Below are 18751 nucleotides of genomic sequence, written 5' to 3' on the forward strand. Positions count from 1 at the left end.
TCATACATGGGCAGCTACGTAGCAAGGATTAAAATGAGCTTGCAGAGAGGCCAAAATAGCAGCAAATCACTAGGAAAAATGTAGAATCAGCCAATACATGTAATATTCCAGGTGGAATAGCTTTGTAATCTTATGTACTTTTAGGAGGAGGAAAAAAATATTAGAAACAAAGTGTAAGGATTTGGGATTCAGTCTTAGGTTTGCCTTTCCTAGGTATATGACTTTGATTATGTCATTGAACCTTTGAAACACCTTGCTTTTCCTGCCTGTGAAACAGGCATAATAAGATATGTCTCTTAAAAAAACCATATTTGACCACTGTTGTCTGACATAGGATACCTCTGCAGTGATATTGCTGCATGTTTTGACCGTGAGATGGAAAGGATGGAAGGTGAGCTAGAATGATCAGATTTGTACACCATAGACCACCTTCTCTTTGGCACAGAGAGCAGTCAGTGTTTTAGTATAGTCATCTACACACTCTTTTCAAGTCCTTAAAGTGGGAGGCTTTATGTTTGCTTAGTAGTTGAGAGTTCTCTAAAACCACCTTTGATCACCATCTAGAATTTGATTCCTATCTAAATTACATTTGAAAACATTTCATTTATTTAAGTCTATAAGCTTTCTTGGAAGCCATTTTCGAGCATGCTCATGAAAATTAGGCTGTATAAGAACAGCCAGGAAAAGTTCCGGGTGTTTAGACAATAACCTTGACTGTTATCAAAATCATTACTACTTCATTTAAAACTTTGCCTAAAGAACTCCTCAAAAATTATCAGGGACTTTGGGAATGCTTTACTCCTCTTCCCAAAAGGAAAAATGCGAGGAAATTCTGGGATGAAGCTATGAATAAAGCAAATAGAAAAGCAGACATTGTGACTCTGACCACTGAGGGGTCTATAGCCCTGACTGGAGTTTTTGTCTTTTGATCTTTGTCACGAGTGGGAAATGAGAAAGGCAAATGGAAGGGTCTCCTTTGATTAGTCAGAGGATGTTCCTCTTTGGGGAAAGCACTGACAGATCAGGGAAGCACACAGAGGCACTGAGCAAGGCTGGCCTGGGCCTTCGAGACCAGAGTCATGTCAATCAACAGAAAAGCAGTTTCTTCTCAAAAGTCCAGTCCATTTCTGTTACAGATTAAATTTGTAAAAAAGTAATCACTTGTTACTGTTTTGTGTTTTCTTGGTCTAGTATTTCCATACTCATTTCACATTCATGAGAGTTATTAATTATTTCATTCAAAATACTGACTTCCCTGTGGCAAAGATCAGATGGCCTGTTGGAGCTTATCCTAACTTATAATAGATATCTTTTTAAAAACTTGAATATGCATATCTTTTAAAAAGTGTTCAAAATGTTACATTTAACATTTTAAACATAAAAATTATCTCAAAGAAATCAAATAACTTGTTTGAATCAGATGGTTGTGGTAGTTAATGCTACTGCCTTCATTTATAGCTTCATTCCTTTCATTCTGGTAAGACTTTCATTGTTGATTCTCTGCATATAAGTATCTAATAATAAATAACCCAAGGTTAAGAAGGACGATATTTACTGTGATTGTGAAAAAAGACACAGTTTATTTTTTTGTCAAATGTCAGGTTTGTTTTATATTAAATCAAAACGAAACCCAGCTCTGAACTCTGGGTCTAGTTAAGCAATAAAAAGCATAAATTTTCAATCATAGTAACTGGCCATCCAGAATTAGAGACAAGGGGAATAAGATCATGGTGCCTATTGTTGTCAACCCAGTTATATTGATAATTTTCTTAGACTTGTGACTGCTTCAAACCCTTGCTTTTTCTGTTTTCATTGTTGCAGTGTGATGGAACAGATCTCACCCCAAAGATTCAGGAACTGAAGTTCCAGTGTATAGTATTTTTAAATATACCCAGGTAAGCTCTGTTTATATTATATCCTTTGACTTGATGTATACCTGTTTTCATAACAGAGACATTTCAGGTATTACCAATAAAAATCAGTTATTTTTATGTTTTTATTAGTGTATTACAATCATACATAACAGTGTGGTTCACTGTGACTTATTCCTATATATACATAGCATAATTTGTTTCAATTAATTCTTCATACTGACACTTTTCTCTCCCTTCCTTCCCCCACCCTCCCTGTCTCCTTTCCTTTCCTCTTCCTCATGTTTATTTACATGTACATGTATATATATATATACATTATAATTATGCATAAACATGGAATTCATGTAGTATATTCATACAAGTATATAGCATAATTTGGTTGATTTTATTCTCTAGTTCTTCCCTGTTCCCTCCTGTCCGCCTTCCCTCCCAATCCCCTACTCTGCTGATCTTTCTTCTATTTTGTGAGATTTGCTTTCATTTATTCCTTTTTTCTCTCTAGCTTCTGCATATGAGAGAAAACAGTTTACTCTCCACTTTCTGACTCTGACGTATTTCACTTAGCTGATGTTCTTCAGTTCCATTCATTTATTAGTAAACGACATAATTTCATTCTTTTTTATGGCTCCATTGTGTGTGTATATACCAAATTTTCTTTATTCATTCATCTATTGACTGACACCTAGGCTAGTTCCAGAACTTGGCTATTGTGAATTTTGCTGCTATAAACATCGGAATGCATGTATGACTATAATGTGCTAATTTGTTCTTCTGGATGAATTCTGAGGAGCAGAATAACCGGGTCATATGGTCGTTCCATTCTTAGTCTTTTGAGGAGTTTCAATACTGATTTCCATAGTGGTTTTTGCAATCCCACCAACAATATATAAGTGTCCCTTTATATATAAATAATATCCATCAAGAATATAAATAATATTCTTGACATTCTAACTGGAGTGTGATGAAATCTCATTGTAGTTTAGATTTGCATTTCTCTGATTGCTAATGATGTTGAACATGTTTTTTTCTTAAAATATTTATTGTCCACTTGCATTTTTTCTTTTGAAAAATGTTACTTTAGTGCATTTGCCTATTTACTGATTGGGTTATTTGTTGTTGTTTTTTTGGTGTTTTTAAAATTTTTTTAATATACTCTATATATTAAACCTTTGTCCAAAGAGCAACTAGCAATGATTTCTTTCCATTCTATATGTGTTTTTCACACTCTTATTTCCTTTGCTATACATAGCTTTTTAATTTAATGCCATTCCCCTTGTTGATTCTTGGTTTTATTTCTTCAGCTTCAGCAGTCATATTAAGGGAGCTGGTGTCTGTGCTTATATGTTGGTGTGCTGACCTTATCTTTTCTTCCATCAGCTGCACAATTTCTGTCTAATTCCTTAGTTTTTCATTCACTTTGTGTTGTCTTTTTGTTCAGGTTGATAGATAGGGGTCTATTTCCCTTCTTGGAAGACTCCAACACTCCACAGGAAAACATCTAGGGCTGATAAATTTGGTAAAATAGAAGGATACAAGAGTAGCATTCAAATTCCATGGCTTTTCTATGTACCAATAATTAACCCCAAAGAAAAGGAATCAGAAAACAATTCCATTCACCATAGCCTAAAAACAGACCCAGGAATAAATCTAACCAAGGAGGTGAAAGATCTGAACAATGAAAGTTATAGAATACTGAAGAAATAAGTTGAAGAAGGCATTAGAAGATGAAAAGGCCTTCCACGTTCTTGGATAGGCAGAATTAATATTGTCAAAAATGGCCATATTACCAAAAGTAACCCGTATAATCTGCATCAAAATTCCAATGACATTCTTTACAGACTAGGAAAAAAAAATAGTTCTAAGGTTCATATGGAAGAATAAAAGGCCCAGAATAGACAAAGCAATCCTGAGCAATAATAACAAGGCTAAAGGATCATAGTACCCAAACTCAGATTATACTACAAAGCTATAGTAACAAAACCAGAATGGTACTGGCCAAAAACAGGCATGAGACCCAGGGAATAGATAGTTGAGAAGACACAGAGACAAACCTACATTTGACAAGAGTTATCTCATCTTTGAGAAAAGTGCCAAAAGCATAAGGTGAAGAAAAGATAGATTTTTAAATGAGTGATGCTGGGAAAACTGGATAGCCATTTGTAGAAGAAAATCGGTTATCTTAATGGCTCATGAAAGGTTTTCAGATGATAATTTTATTCTCTTACCTGGTTTATCTAGTGTTCTCTGTGGTAGGTGGTTTTGTGTGTCACATGGCGTTCTTAGTATAGACTCATCCAGCCCTAACAGACCCCAAACCCCTTTTGATTGGAACATTTTGCTTAGTTCTCAATTACTACCCTCCTATCCCTACTCTGCCTCCTCCAGGAGTGACAGAAGTGAATAAATTTTTGTTCTCAGTTTCCCAAAAGCTATTAGGAAACCATCCAGCCTGATTCATGTGTGGATTTCATTGCCAGGCGATTGCTTTGAAAAAATAGAATCAATTAGAGAAGCATTTTCTAGCCAGGATGTCAATTATCTTTGGTACTATTATATACCTCAGAAGAAAGGAATATTTAAGAGTAACTAGTCTCAAAATAAGCACATTACCTCAGCAACATCAAATATGATTCTTGGCTTCCAAGCCAAGATTTTGGAAGGCATGGATCTCTAACCCTTTGTTACCCACCCACTAACCAACTCAGACACAAAATCTGCAGATAAAGTTTACTGAGACTGAATTTAATTAAAATGAGAGTTCTATGTAAATTTATGTCTGTGAAAACACATCGTAGTCTCCTGATTCTTCTTGGCAGTGCTCTGTATAGTCAGTTGCAGTCTCATTCCAGAGATATCTTTAGCTTAGTTCTGTAGATGGCCTAGATTCTCAGGAAACATTGGGTAGTAGCATTCTGTATTTTTTCTTCTTCTCTTCTCCTTTTTCATCCCTATGCTCTTCTTTCTTGGACCTTTTATATTCTCTTTCCTTTACTTTTCTAATTGTTTTCATTTCCCCCTTCCATTCTGATTTTGTCTTTCCCCATTCCCTTTCCTCTACTTTCTTCAGTTGTCTTTTCTTCTCTCATAGGCCTTTCTTATCTTAAAATCACGCATATTGTGGTGAATGCTACCCATCTCCATTCCCTGTCTCTCAAACTAGTATGTGTGTGTCTTCCCTTAACACCAATTCTGAAACCACCTAAAGAGAATTCATAGGAGAACATAGAAACAGACATAATCCTAAAGTGAGAAATGTTGATAAATAATGAGTTAGGGGAAATTTGGATACCACAGGATGCTTTTGTTGCAAAATTATGGCCATTTTCGCAGGATCGTACCTTGGAGATGATAAATTCATTTTCTTTTCATTTGAAAGGTGTATACCAAGAGCAGAAAACTGTTCTTATACTTAATGAGCATTGGTTCTAACTGTAAATAAGTAACTTAGATTTGAGTTAAAATGATGCATAAGTACAATTGCACATATTTATGGAGTTTATGTGAGGTCTTGATATATGTATTCATTACTTTAACTGCCAGTTGATCTCAAATGACAGAATCATGAGCAGAATAGAGTCTATTTATTTCTATTTTTCCCCTTATCCTGCAGATATTGTGCTGGCACAATGCCCTGGGGAAACCCGGGAGACCACCATGACTTTGAGCCTCAGCGTCATGATGATGGCTATATTGAAGTCATTGGATTCACCATGGCCTCTTTGGTGAGCAGTACAACTATTTTGTTGAAACAAAATGCATTTAAATCATAGAGTTTATCAATTTACAGTCCTTATCCAGTATAAAGTTGCTTAGGAAAAACATGAAAAAAGTGAAAACTCATGAACATGTGATTGAATTTCAAAAAAAAAATTAAATTAGTATCATTTCATACTTTTCTTAATTTTCTACCAGAATAAAAAATTTTCATGCTAATTAAAAAGCAATATCCCACAGAAATATCCCAGCACTGATGTAAAAACCATAGCATTTAGTACTTTTTGGATAACTGAGTACTAGAATATTTAGGCAAAAATTCAATTGGTTATTTGTGTTCAACTTCATCTTGCTTACTTACTTATGCATGAGATGGGCATATCCATTATCTCAAAATATTTACATATAGAAAGACATCATTATCGTGACTTTAGTAAATATTCACTTGCTACAATATTGAGATCACTTGATTTTTTCAATACTGTTTGCTTGTATTAAATGGTAAATTTGTAATAAAAGTATGTTTTCAAATAGGTTTTATCTATGCATTCCTGTTTGTTCTTAAATGAGGGAACCAATTAAAATTATACAATTATTTTATCTTGTGTAAATCAATCTGTGTTATCAGTTAGAAAAAAACAAATCAAGATTAAAGCCTCTACTTGAAATCTTTGGTTAGTACTTGGTTAATTAAACCTTGTGCACAAGAGCAAGGAGGTTGTACTTCTCATTCAAAATCAAGCAAATGGATCTCTTTTCAATCCTCTTGTGAATTTCAAATGACTTCCTAACAGAATAATCTACAATGGTCATGGCAAGAATCTCCATCACTTGAGTTATGTTCCTTGTTCAACTTGCCATCTCTAGAATGAAATAGGTTGTTATGGTATGACAGAGTGAGATGGACCTACTTTTTAGGGTTATAGCTCATATGCTGCTGTTTCTCACCAGTGCTTTGCATGGTAATTACAAGGAAGATACATCAAAGAAAAAACTGGATTAAGTTCAGACAGGAGATATGCAAGGAAGTATTATTGGAGGTGACCAAACTATGCTGGTATATAGGGAGAAAAATACCCAAACTGTCCATATGTGTTCACTTATTCATTCATTCACTGATCCAGTGGACATTTATTGAATGGTTACCATGTGCCAGAGCTTCCTGGTCCTGGCCGTGAGGTAGAAGGCTGTCAAGAATTGTCTGAGGGATGATGTCCCTTGTGTAACCCTAGGAGAGCATAAGGACTACCAAATACTTTCCTTTTGCCCTTAGGGTCAAAATTTAAATCCTTTCTTGGCCTTTGACGGCAAGCTTTCTCTGATTCTCCAGCTTTCCCCACGTCCATCTTTGCTTTCTAGCCCAAGTAGCTTACCAGTCAAGCAGAGGTTCCAACATCCCCTTGTTCTTCCTCTCCCTTTAAAGTGTTTTTTGACTCTTCACCTTCTACGGCTTCTCAGTCTATATCTGTATTTCTTCATGTGGTCTGTTTGGGGGTTGTTTGTTTACAAATGTATAATGAGTGTCTGAGCAGGGGAGATGGGCAGATAGAAACTGAGTTATTAGAGGAGAGTTGAACAGAGGGACTCTTTATTCATAGTGCACTAAGTTTATAGGAAGCGACAATTCCTCAGCAGAAGGACGAGGGACAAAGAAATGGTCACCCATAATAGAAAGAGAAGTACTTGGAAGGGGCCCCTTGATAGATGTGATATTGGCAGAGGAAGCTGCCAACTTGTGCCTTCCAGGCAGAGGAGAGCACACATATGGTTTCCTTGTCCTTTGGACCTTCTGCAGGTGGCTTCCTCTGGAGAAGCCTGACCGGGAGCCAGAGGATACAGAGGCCACCAATACAGTCCAAACAGATCGGCTTCATAAGACAGAAAGAAGGGTAGGGAGGGCTGCAGAGGCGGCTGGGAGAAGCCAATGATGGGCATCCATCACTGCAGTTCTGCTTTGCGGGGACTCAGCAGAGAGCCAGATACCTGTAGCTGGCAATGTGGAAATGTGATCAGTGGAATGAATTTTACCAGGAGGAGAATGGAACTTGGCATTCTGGAAAAAGGGAAATTTACAAACACTTGCAAGTATAAGAAATTATATCCTGTGTGGGAACTAGAAGTAAGTAGCTTTATGTAGTATAAAGGTAGGGAGAAAGTGAGAGTGGGTCAGATGGTGCTGGAGAAGTACAAGGGCCAGATCCTAGGGTGCATAAAGAATTTACCAAGGAGTTTTTACTTTATTAAGTGTAACTGGGAGTTAATAAACTTTTTTAAAATATATTTTTTAATGGGAAGATTTTAATATAAAAATAGAAAAAGTTATTTAAAGGACCCCCAAGTACCACTACTTGGCTTTTATACTAATCAACTCATAGACAATGATACTTGGCCCTATCTCTGACTGTTTACCCTTATTCTATTTTGAAACCAATTCCAGATGTATGTTATTTTACCAGAAAGAATTTCCTTTATTTAAAAAAGCCCTCAATAATGTTATTTTATCTAAAATAAATTGTTGAATATCACTGTATATCTACTTAGTGCTCAAATTTCTAGTTGTCTCTGAAATGCCATTTGTTTTCTTACACTCTATCTCTCTAAATCAGGATCCAAAAATAGTTTACACATTCTGTTTGATAAGATTTTCAAACCTGTATAGATTATTTTCCAACTCTTATCTTTTCCCTTTTTTGTTGGTTGACAAAACCTGGTCATTTGTTTGGTAAAATTTGTAAAAATTTGTCATTTGTTTGGTAAAACCTGGTCATTTTGTTTGGTAAAATTTCCAAGTCTGAATTTCATTAATATCATCCCTGAAGTCTCAGTTAACATGCTGTTCTTTCTTCTCCAGTTTCAGTAAATTGATAGTTGGCTCTGGGTACATTTTCCTGTAAACTGGTATATGTTAAGCTTTCCTAATCCAAAAATTCAAAATCTGAAACTTACTGAATGCTTTTAGATTTCAGAGCACTTTGGATTTTCAGATTAAAGATGCTCCACTGGTAAAGACTATGCAAATATTCCCCAATCCAAAAACATATGAAATCTGAAACATGTCAGGTCCCAAGCATTTTGGATAATGGGTGCTTGGCCTGTAGGAAGTTCTAGGGACATTATTGATATTTTCCAGCAAATCTCTTTGTGGGAGTGTTTTCTTCTTCCAAAGGGGATGTATAATAAGTAGTTGTGTCTTTCCTCTCTTTTTTAATGTTAGCAGATATTGATAGTCATTGTCTGGATACAACAATCATTAGGGATTTTAAAAGAGTGATATTCTAATTCATTTATTAATTGGAATGTTTCTTTAAAGAGAGGTCTCTCTTCACCTGCTATTTGATCACTTAGATATATGCTTACATAGGAAAGGCAGGATAAGAGATGTTTTTTTTTCTTTCTATATTTTCAAAATAATGAGTTGGTTCTGTAGCATCCTCTGATGGTGATTGGATTTAAAACAGCATTGAATGTTCGGACACATCCATCAAGAATTAGGCTCCATGTGCCCTCCCCATGAGTCTGGTTGGGCTTGTGAGTGCCTCGAGGGGTCAAATACAGTGGAAGCTGTGCTATGTAATTTTTGAGGCTGGGTCATAAAAAGGACATGCAATGTGTGGGAAATCTGGGCAACACTGATGGTCTCCAATTAATAGGAATTGTAAAAATTCAACTTAAATATCTCTGCTTTTATTCACTCAGTGTCATTTATAAGTATTTGTGGAATCCACAGATACTAAATCCATGGGTGACATGCTGTTAGGTAAAATGGTTGAGAAATGGGCTTAGGAAAGGCACTGTCCTTGGGGTGCTCACAGCTTACTGTTATAGAGGGAGACCCAAGAAGTAAAAATGTTATCACAGTCCGATATAATAAATCCTGGAAGTAAAGCATAAGTAATAATAGGAAAGAGAGATGGGGTGATCAGTAATGGCTTCACAGAGGAGGAAGGAATTGGGATGTGATGTGGCCCCATGGTGTTCCCATCAGAGGAACTAGCCTGAGGACACATATCCTAGAGAGCCAATGGTGGCACCTTTGAGCAACCCTATACATATAGTGAGTAAAGACAGACATATGGATAAAGGGTAGAAACAGCCCGCTGAGCTGTTGATGGACAGGCCGAGGGAGTGGGGTGAGAGGAGCAGACTGTGCTTTAGAAAGATTGCCTAGGTGTTGGTGGGGAGGCGACCAGACTCTACCACTAGAGGCTGCTGGACAAATCAACACATTGGTGCCCTGTCCAGGTGAAGAAGCAAGGAGACCTGGAAGCCAGAAGCAAGAAAGTGGCAAGGAAGACGGAGCGGTGAGTTTCCGTCACTTGGACATAGTTACTCATTGTGAAGGGTAAAGGAGGAGAGGTGTAAATGAACTCTGGGACCTTAGGCAACCAGGTGAAGAATGACTACCTTAAATGACGTAGAAAATAGAAAAGAGAATATTACTAAAGCAATGGACTCGGTTTTACATATTTTGAATTTGTAATTCCTGGAAGATATCTAAGGGAATGTAAAAACAGGCAATGGGAAGTATATATTTAGAGCTCAGGAGACCTCTCTAGGTTGCAGAGATGGTTTAGGGGCCTGTCACATCCTACTTTATTCCATCCTATCATTTGTAGGTAAAAGAGAAAAATAATAGTAGATGGGAGTTCTTAAACAGGAAATGGAATACCAAAATCATGCCAATTAAATTCTCCTTGTGCAATATGAATAATGAAATGCATGCATGCCAGCTATCATCAATGTGTGATAAAATCGTCCGTTCTAGTGATTCCTAATCGCTTCCAAAATAGGAAATCCTACTGCAGAATAATGGAGTGAGATGTAGGTTAAGACGTCTGGTCTTTAGCACCCAGTACTCTCTGTTGGAACCCACTTCTCTATTTTCACACCCATGTCCATCATTGCTTTCATTCAGGATGGAAAGGGCTTATTTTTAGTCATTCAATTCTGCATTTCTTAAAACTATCATATTGATTATATTTCAAAGAAGGAAAATTATGTGAAAACTCAAGCATCTGTTTAAGATGATTATATAAACAGAAGAATGAAGTTATTTGAGTTGTGTGTGCATATTTTTGTGTATTTAAAATAGTTGCCATATAATTTAAAAACATAACTAGTAGGTCAACGCTTTTAGAAGCAAATTATTTTTCTTAGAAATCGACATGTCTGAAGTCATTAGAGACTATGTACTTTCAAGCTAATGGAATAAACAATTAATATTTTTGTAGATTGCTTATAACTTAAGTAAATTCCAAAGAACAGAAAATTCAGAGTGGCTCTTGGAGACAGATTTAAAATAGAGTTACTGGAATATAATTTTTTAAAAAAGACTATTTCTTTTAGACTCTTTATCTTGTAATTACAAACTTCAAAGCAGAAGTCTTCAATTCACTATATTGGTTGAAATGCATTCCTACTAATTAAAATGATTCTTCACTGTGTACTGGGTCTCCTGATTTCCTTTATGGATTTTACACAGGCCATAATCAGGCATTGTAATTTGTATTTATTTCTGCCACAATTTTCTGCCATTATAGTTGTGAAGGTCCTTTCATGTTAAGTCTGTTTCTAAGTAATTTAAAACTGTTCAAGACAGTTCAAAGCATTATTCAGATTGAGGAAGTGGGAGCCTAATTTGCTATTCAGTATGAAATCCAAGATTTCTGTCTTATAAACTTTAAAGAAAGCACATTGATCTTTTTGTTAATTGAAATTAAAATGTATAAGTTCTTTTATATTTATGAATTAGGAAAGGAAAAAGTTCTTCAGTGAGAAAAAAATTACATGGGGAAATTCCCAGGGTTGAAGTTTTATATTTACCATGTAATATAATATTTTATATTTTTTAGAAAAGAAAATGTAACATTAAATATTTGCTGATTTTGATAATCACATTAGTGTTTGGATTGAAGTAAAAATATCAGTCACAATCATATGATTCATAAGTGACTGTATTTTGATGTATTTTCTTCCAATGTCTTTATTTTTATGTCTTAAAATATACATGAAATTATATTATCATAAGTAAAACTGATAACTAGAAATAGTCACATACCCACCAGTTCGTTGTATAAATGTATACCACTACACATAATAATTGTTCCTTTATGAAAAATTATTTTATGAAACTTTTAGGGTCTGAATGTTTGTTGTCATAAATAATCCTGTAATTAACATAATTATTTGGTTTGTAAAAATCTGTACACATTTCAGATTATTTTCTTATGATAAATCTCCAGGAATGAGATTACTGATTCGATGACTTAAACATTTAAAAATCCTATTAATAAGAATTTTAAAACTTCTTTTTAGAATTTATATATTGTTCACAGTGTACAGAGTACAATAGCAATGTACTTGGATGAGAAGTGACTTAAATGAAATGTCCTCTAGGTGCTGAAAAAGTGTTACTAGAAGAGATACAAATGCTGTCATGAGAGAGCACTTGACAAAACAGAATGAGGGGAGAAAGTAAGATTCCATCCCCCCCAAAAAATTGTGTTTTATAAAGTTAATAAAACTTGGGAGAAAATAGTTATGTTCTAAATTTAAAAAATAAGAGTAAGAACAAATCTATCTTTATTGTTACCTCTTATGTCTTTTTTAAAAATAACAATCTTTGTGTCTTTGTATATGTTAATGGGCTGTTTATCTTTCAGTTGCCAGAGACATATTGTGGACACAGGTCTTTTGACAGACTTATTTATTGCAAATGTATTCTCAGTTTCTACTTTTCTTTTTGTATTTTTATTGTTTCTTTTGATGAGCACACATTTAAAACATTTTTTATGAATTCCAGTTTTATGAAGTAGGCTTAATTTAAAGATTCTTACATGCATCTTTTAAAAAAATTTTTATGGTTGCAGATGGACAGAATGCCTTTATTTTATTTGTTTATTTTTATGTGGTGCTGAGGATTGAACCCAATGCCTCACACATGCTAGGCAAGTGCTTTGTCCTGAGCCCCAGCCCTAGCCCTAATATGCATCTTAAATTTGATTATTCCAAGAAAGATCAGGAAGGCATTCTATATTTTCTTCCTGAAGATTTATTGTTTTAGCTTTTATTATAAGGGTTCCATTTAAATTAATTAAAAAATTTTTTTAGTTGTACAAAGACACAATACCTTTATTTTATTTATTTTTATGTGGTGCTGAGGATTAGACCCATGCCTCACATGTGCTAGGCAAGTGCTTTACCCCTGAGCTATAACTCCAGCCCTAAAATTAATTTTTATGTATCATTTTTTAAAATTTTTAATTTTTAAATGCTATTTATGCATTTAAAAATGTTTATCTAGTATTTTTCTGCACTATTTGTTGAATGAACTTTCCTTTTCTATAGAATTGACTTGGTGCCTTTGCCCTTTGTGTGTGAACCTTTTTCTGAAATCTGTATCCTTCTAGCTTGTGTATGCCCACACCACTCTGTCCTGATTACTCTAGCTTTATAGTTAGTCTTCAGTCCGGTAATATGATTCATTTCACTTTGTTCTTATAAGAGAATTTTGGTTATTCTAGCTCCTCTGCATCTGCATATAAACTTTATAATTTGTCAATATCTACTGGAAATCTCTTGGATTTTGAATTGGGGTTGCACTAAACTTTTAAAATTAGGATATTAGCAATGTTGATTGTTCCATTCTATGAACACATATATTTATTTATTTATTTAGATGTTTTTATCTTCTCTCAGTAATGCTTTTTTTTTTTTAACTTCAGGGTAGTTTTCAGTTTCCGGCACAGCTGTTAATTTCTAAATATTTTATGCTTTTTGAGGCAATTTTAAATGATATTTTAAGTTTTACAATTATTATTGCTGGTAAGTAGAAAACTGATGTATGTGCATTTATTTATTTATTTACTTACTTACTTACCTTATCTTATAGCTTTTCTAAATCCTTTTTAGTTCTGGTAGTTTTTGCAGACTCCTTAGGTTTTTCTATACATACAATCATGTTGTTTGTGGGTCAGGACAGTCTTACTGTTTTCTTACATACCTTTTATTTTTTTTTCTTGCCTTTTTGAGTTGGCCAGTATGTTCAGTAAAATGTGAATAAACTTGGTAAGAATTAACATATTTGTCTTATTCTTGATTATAGGGAGAAACATCTATATTCCCTCATAAAATATGTTATTTAATAGGCTTATTTTTAAAGTAAACATTCTTTATTCCCTTAAATATTCCTATTATATTCCTAGTTCCCTCAGAGTTTTTTGTCACAAATGTCTAGTGTATTTGATTAAATGCTTTTCTGCATCTTGCAAAAACGACATATAATTTTCTCCTTTCTGTTGTTTAAATCAAAAATTCCTCTTATTTTTAAAAAGGCTTATATCAATCATGCATTTCTAGGCTAAACCACTCGTATTAGTCTTGATGTATTATTAGTTTTTATCTTGCTAGATAAAATTTGCTAATATTTTATTAGGCATTTTTGTGACTATGTTTATGAAATATATTGGTTGATTAATTTATTTTCTTTGTTCAATTTTGATATCAAGTTTTGTTTGCTCCATGAATTGAAATAAGAAATGATATTCTTTATTTGTCTAAAAGAACTTATGGAAACTTATTTTATTTATTTTTTCTTATATTTTTATAGAATTTCCCAATGAACCATTTGGCTCTAAAATTCATTTGAGAAAAGGATAGGTACAGAATTGTTCAAATTTCTATTCTATTGCATCTACCACTCTTTTTAAAGAAAAGAGCCTCACTCCGTTGCTCAGACTGGCTTCAAACTTGTGATTCTCCTGAGCCAGCCTTCCAAGAAGCTGGGACTGTAGACACCATGCCCAGCTCTATTTCTTCTAGAATCAATTTTATTCAGTTAAATTATTTAGGGAATTTTTCATTTCACCTGCTTGTTGAGTCCATGGACATAAAGTTATTTATAATGTTCTGTTATTATTCTTTTAATGACTATTGGATCCTCTCCTCTATTCCTAATACAAGTAATTTGTTATCCATCTTTTTCTCATAATTTTACTTTTCCCACTTACCTTGCTCTCTTATTTTCATATACTTTCCTTTTATATGCCATAAGTAAACCCCACAATTTAATATTTTTGCTTTCAGCAGTGGATTGTCTTTTAAAGAACTTGAGATAAAAGAAAATTGATAACCCTTTGTTACCTATATATTTACCACTTCCAGAATTCTTCATTCCTTCCTGTCAATCCAAGTTTTCATGTAGCATCATTTTGTTATTGTTTGAAAGAGCTCCCCCAGCATTTCTCAAATGAAGGCAACAAATAATTACAAATTTTACTTTTTGAAAATACTCTTATTTGACACTCAGTTTTAAAATTTTAATTTTATGGAGATAAAATTCTGAATTGACAGGTTTGTTTGCTAATTTGCTTGTTTTAGCACTTTAATTATGTTATTTCATTTTCTTCATTCCTTTGTATTTTTTTGAAAAAAATGTCAACTATCATTTGTACCTTTATTCCCCTGATGATAATGTCTTTTTTCCCCTATTTTTAAAAAATATTTTTAGTTGTAGATGGACACAATACCTTTATTTTGTTTATTTATTTTTATGTGGTACTGAGGATGGAACCCAGTGCCTCACATGTGCCAGGCAAACGCTCTACCCCTGAGCCACAGCCCCAGTCCGTTTCCTGTATTTTTGAGATTGTCTTTTTATTTTTGATTTTATGAAGCTTCTTTGTGGTTGTATCACTTTCCTATTATCTCTGTAAACAAATTACCACAAACAGTGGCTTTAGACAGCATAAATCTATTTTTCAATTATGGAGTTCATAAGTGTAAAACAGGTTGTTGGTAGAGCTGTATCTTCTGGAGACCTGTGGGTGAATCCATGTCCTGGTCTCCTGCAGCCTCTAGAAGTCATCTTCATTCTCTGGCCTGTGGTTCTGTATTTTATTCTCACATCTTCTCTGACTGACTCTCTTTTCCCATCTATCCCCTATCAGGACCTCTAAGATATTACTAGGCCCACTAAGTTCATCCAGGATGATCTCCTATCTCCACATCTTCAGTGTATTCAGAAAAGGCTCATTTTTGTGTAAGGTTTTCATAATTTCTGGGAATTAGAATGTAAGCATCTTTGTTATTGTTATATTGGGAATTATTCTGCCTATCACAGTGGTTTTCTTTGTATTTACTCTATTTTAGATTGGTTAATCTCCTTGGATTTGAAGACTGATTTTTTTCCCCCAACACATTTGGAATTTTTTTCCATGTACATTCTGCTCTGTTTTCCTTTCCCTTTCCTTATGGTATTCAAATGCCTGTATTATAGTTTGCTTATTTTTGTCTCACAGCTCATGAAATAAAATATTTCTGTGTCTGCTTTTGAGATCAGTAGTTTCTATTGACGTGTTTCCATCTGCAGCAGCCCTCTTTACTTCAGTGTTCAATTTGCTCTGAAGTCCACCCTGTGATAATTTCATTTTTCTTCTTCATTATGGATCACATTTTCTTTTTTTTTCATGTCTAGTTCGATTGATTATATATGCCAAGCAGATGATTCATTGAATGCAGTCTAAATTATGTTTCATTGCTATCTTGTATGTAGTGCTTTAAGAATATGTTTCATTTAGTTTTCCACTTCTTGCTTTACAAAATATAAAAGAGTAAGTTTAGTATAAGAGGCAAATACCACTAGTCTTGTATTAAAAAATTAATAAGATATGTTTCTTCCCAGATTTGTATGTATGTATTTTATCCCATTGTTCCTGGATATATTGTTTATACTATCACTATTCTAAGTATTTCAGGATATTACAGGTTTTGGAGGAATTATTGTATAATTTACTAATGGGTATAAAACTGAATGTTTCCTTTTTTTTTCTGTTTGGTCTGTCATGAACTTATGTAGTTAGTTTCTACAATCTGTCTCCATTCTTTACTCCACTGAGTAAAGACCCCTCGAGTAGCTCACCGGGCACTTCCCACAGGAAATGAAAGCACAAAGGAGAATCTGCCACTGCTAGAGACATTGCTTGAAAAAAAGAATGGTGGTGTTGTTAGCTTTTCTCTACTGTGACAAAATACCTCAGATAATCAACTTTAAAGAGAGAGAGTTTATTTTGGTTTATAGTCTTGGAAATGTCAGTCCATGGTCACTTGCACCATTGCATTTGATCCTGTGGTAAGCAGCACATCATGGAGAAAATCCTCACATTATGGCTATAAATGGAAAAGAGAAGAAGAACAGCAGGTGGGGTCCCAATATTTCTTTCAAGGGCATGTATTTAATGATCTAGCTTTCTCCAGGTAACCTCTACCTTTTAAAGGTTCCACAACTTCCCAGTAGTGTCATGGCCTATGGACTAAGTCTGTAACATAGGCTTTTGGAGTACTTTTGAATTCCAAACTATTTCAGGTGGAAAGAAACACTTGCTTTCTTCTTTCTTTCAGCTTGCTACTTTTTATATTTTTATTTTTATTTATTCTTCCTTTGTATATGATGTAAAGTACTGATTTTATTTTTCTCTATGTAGCATGAAATATTCCCAGTACCATTGGCTAAATTAGCCATCATTTCTTCAATAATCTGTAATGCCACATCAACAAATTCCATATTCTTACCCATATGAGTCTATTGTGTTCTTTCTATTCATTTCCATTATTTTAATTAGTGTATCTTAAAAAATTGCATATCTCAGTATCTAATAGGGGAAGTTTACTATCTATTGCTCTTTCTTCTTTCAAATTATTCTGTTACTTGTGGACTTTTGTTCTTCAAATTTAATAATAGAATACATTAACAAGTGTATTAGTTATGGTTGTCCAGAGAAATAACTAATAACTTGTGTGCACAAGTGCATGTATGTGTATATGTGTTGAGACAGAAAGAAAGAAAGATTGGAGAGATTAGTTGGGCAGGCAGGCTAGAGACCTGGGAAGACTTGATGTTGAAGCTTGAGTCTGAAGAAGTCTGCTGGTGGTAGAATTCTTCTTCCTTCTAAAAAGATCAGTCTGTCTTCAAAAAGTTTTCAATATAAAATTGGAGGCTTGGCCAATAAAATAAGTCACAGAAATGAAATTAGAAGAAAAAAATTGCAAACTTTCTAATATTTCCACTGATATAATCCCATACATATAAATTCCATGGAAATTCACAACAAAGTATTAAAAGTCATAAGAAAGATGGCTGATATCCTATTCTGTTAAAAAGAAATCAATAGTCTTCCACCAATCTAGCCATAGCTCAACAGATATGTCATTTATGATATTAACAAAATCAGTAAATACATGAAACTTTTATATAGAAAACTTTAGAACTTTATTGAAGGATATAAGAGAAAAATAAGTGGAAAGCTGTGACATATTCATCAATAGGACAATTCAATACACTACTGATCCTAATTTTCCCAAATTAATAGAAAAATTCAATGTCATTCAAATTAAATACCAGAAATACCTTTTGAGGGAATCTTATTGTGATGATATATGAAGTGGGGAATAATATTTGCTCTTTCAAGTTTTAAAATAGTTCTAATCTGTTCAATTTTTGTATTTGTTATGCAAAAGTTTTCAAATTACAGTTTTTCCTGATATTTTCTTATCTGGGTTTTCTAATTGATTGCCTTCATAACATTCTTAGTGATTTTCAAAAATTCTCTGTTATATCCTTTGCTATCTTCCATCTTTCTAAAAGTAATTCAAATTAGTGATTTTCCTTGTTTAGTCTGGCAAGAGGTTTGTTTGCAGGTTTGGTCTTCAAAAGACAAACAGCTTCTAGTGCTGTTGATGGTCTCTGTTGTCTACTCTGCCAGCTGCTGACTTCTGCCTTGAGCATCCTCATCCGGGATGAGGCTGATTGATGGGCAGGGCTGGCAGCAGGGATGAGGAATGGGGGGGTAAGACTTGCTCTTGCTTTATGACACAGGGCTTACCCTTGGCAGGTAGAGTAAGGATTTGAGTAAAAAATCAGAAGGCTTGAGAGGAGAAGAGAATAATACAGAGAGTAGTACAGAGAGGAGAGACAGAATCTCAAGTCATAGCTGTGGACCAAAAAAAATGCCGCAGTCTGGTTGGGCACAAATGCCGCAGTCTGGCTGGGCACACAATCAGGAGCCACCACACAGCTTGTAGATTCAAACAGCAACTCTTTATTCCCGAACTCACACCAGCCGTCTACAATCACGTTCTGGGGAAATCCACGTTCTCTGCCCAAAATC

The 18751-nt window shown here is 34.3% G+C and overlaps 1 protein-coding gene across 13 annotated transcripts in view; it reads left to right on the forward strand.

The window, feature by feature from the left end:
* Nucleotides 1-18751, forward strand: part of Dgki (diacylglycerol kinase iota) — a 340467-nt gene that overhangs the window by 179875 nt on the left and 141841 nt on the right. For all 13 annotated transcript variants that reach the window (XM_048786882.1, XM_048786881.1, XM_048786888.1 and 10 more), the window contains 2 exons: nt 1822-1895; nt 5485-5596. In XM_048786882.1, coding sequence (XP_048642839.1) covers nt 1822-1895; nt 5485-5596 — 186 coding nt within the window. The remainder of the gene's footprint in view (nt 1-1821; nt 1896-5484; nt 5597-18751) is intronic.

Source organism: Marmota marmota, unplaced genomic scaffold, assembly GCF_001458135.2.
Source record: "Marmota marmota marmota unplaced genomic scaffold, marMar, whole genome shotgun sequence".
Taxonomy (NCBI): Eukaryota; Metazoa; Chordata; class Mammalia; order Rodentia; family Sciuridae; genus Marmota; species Marmota marmota.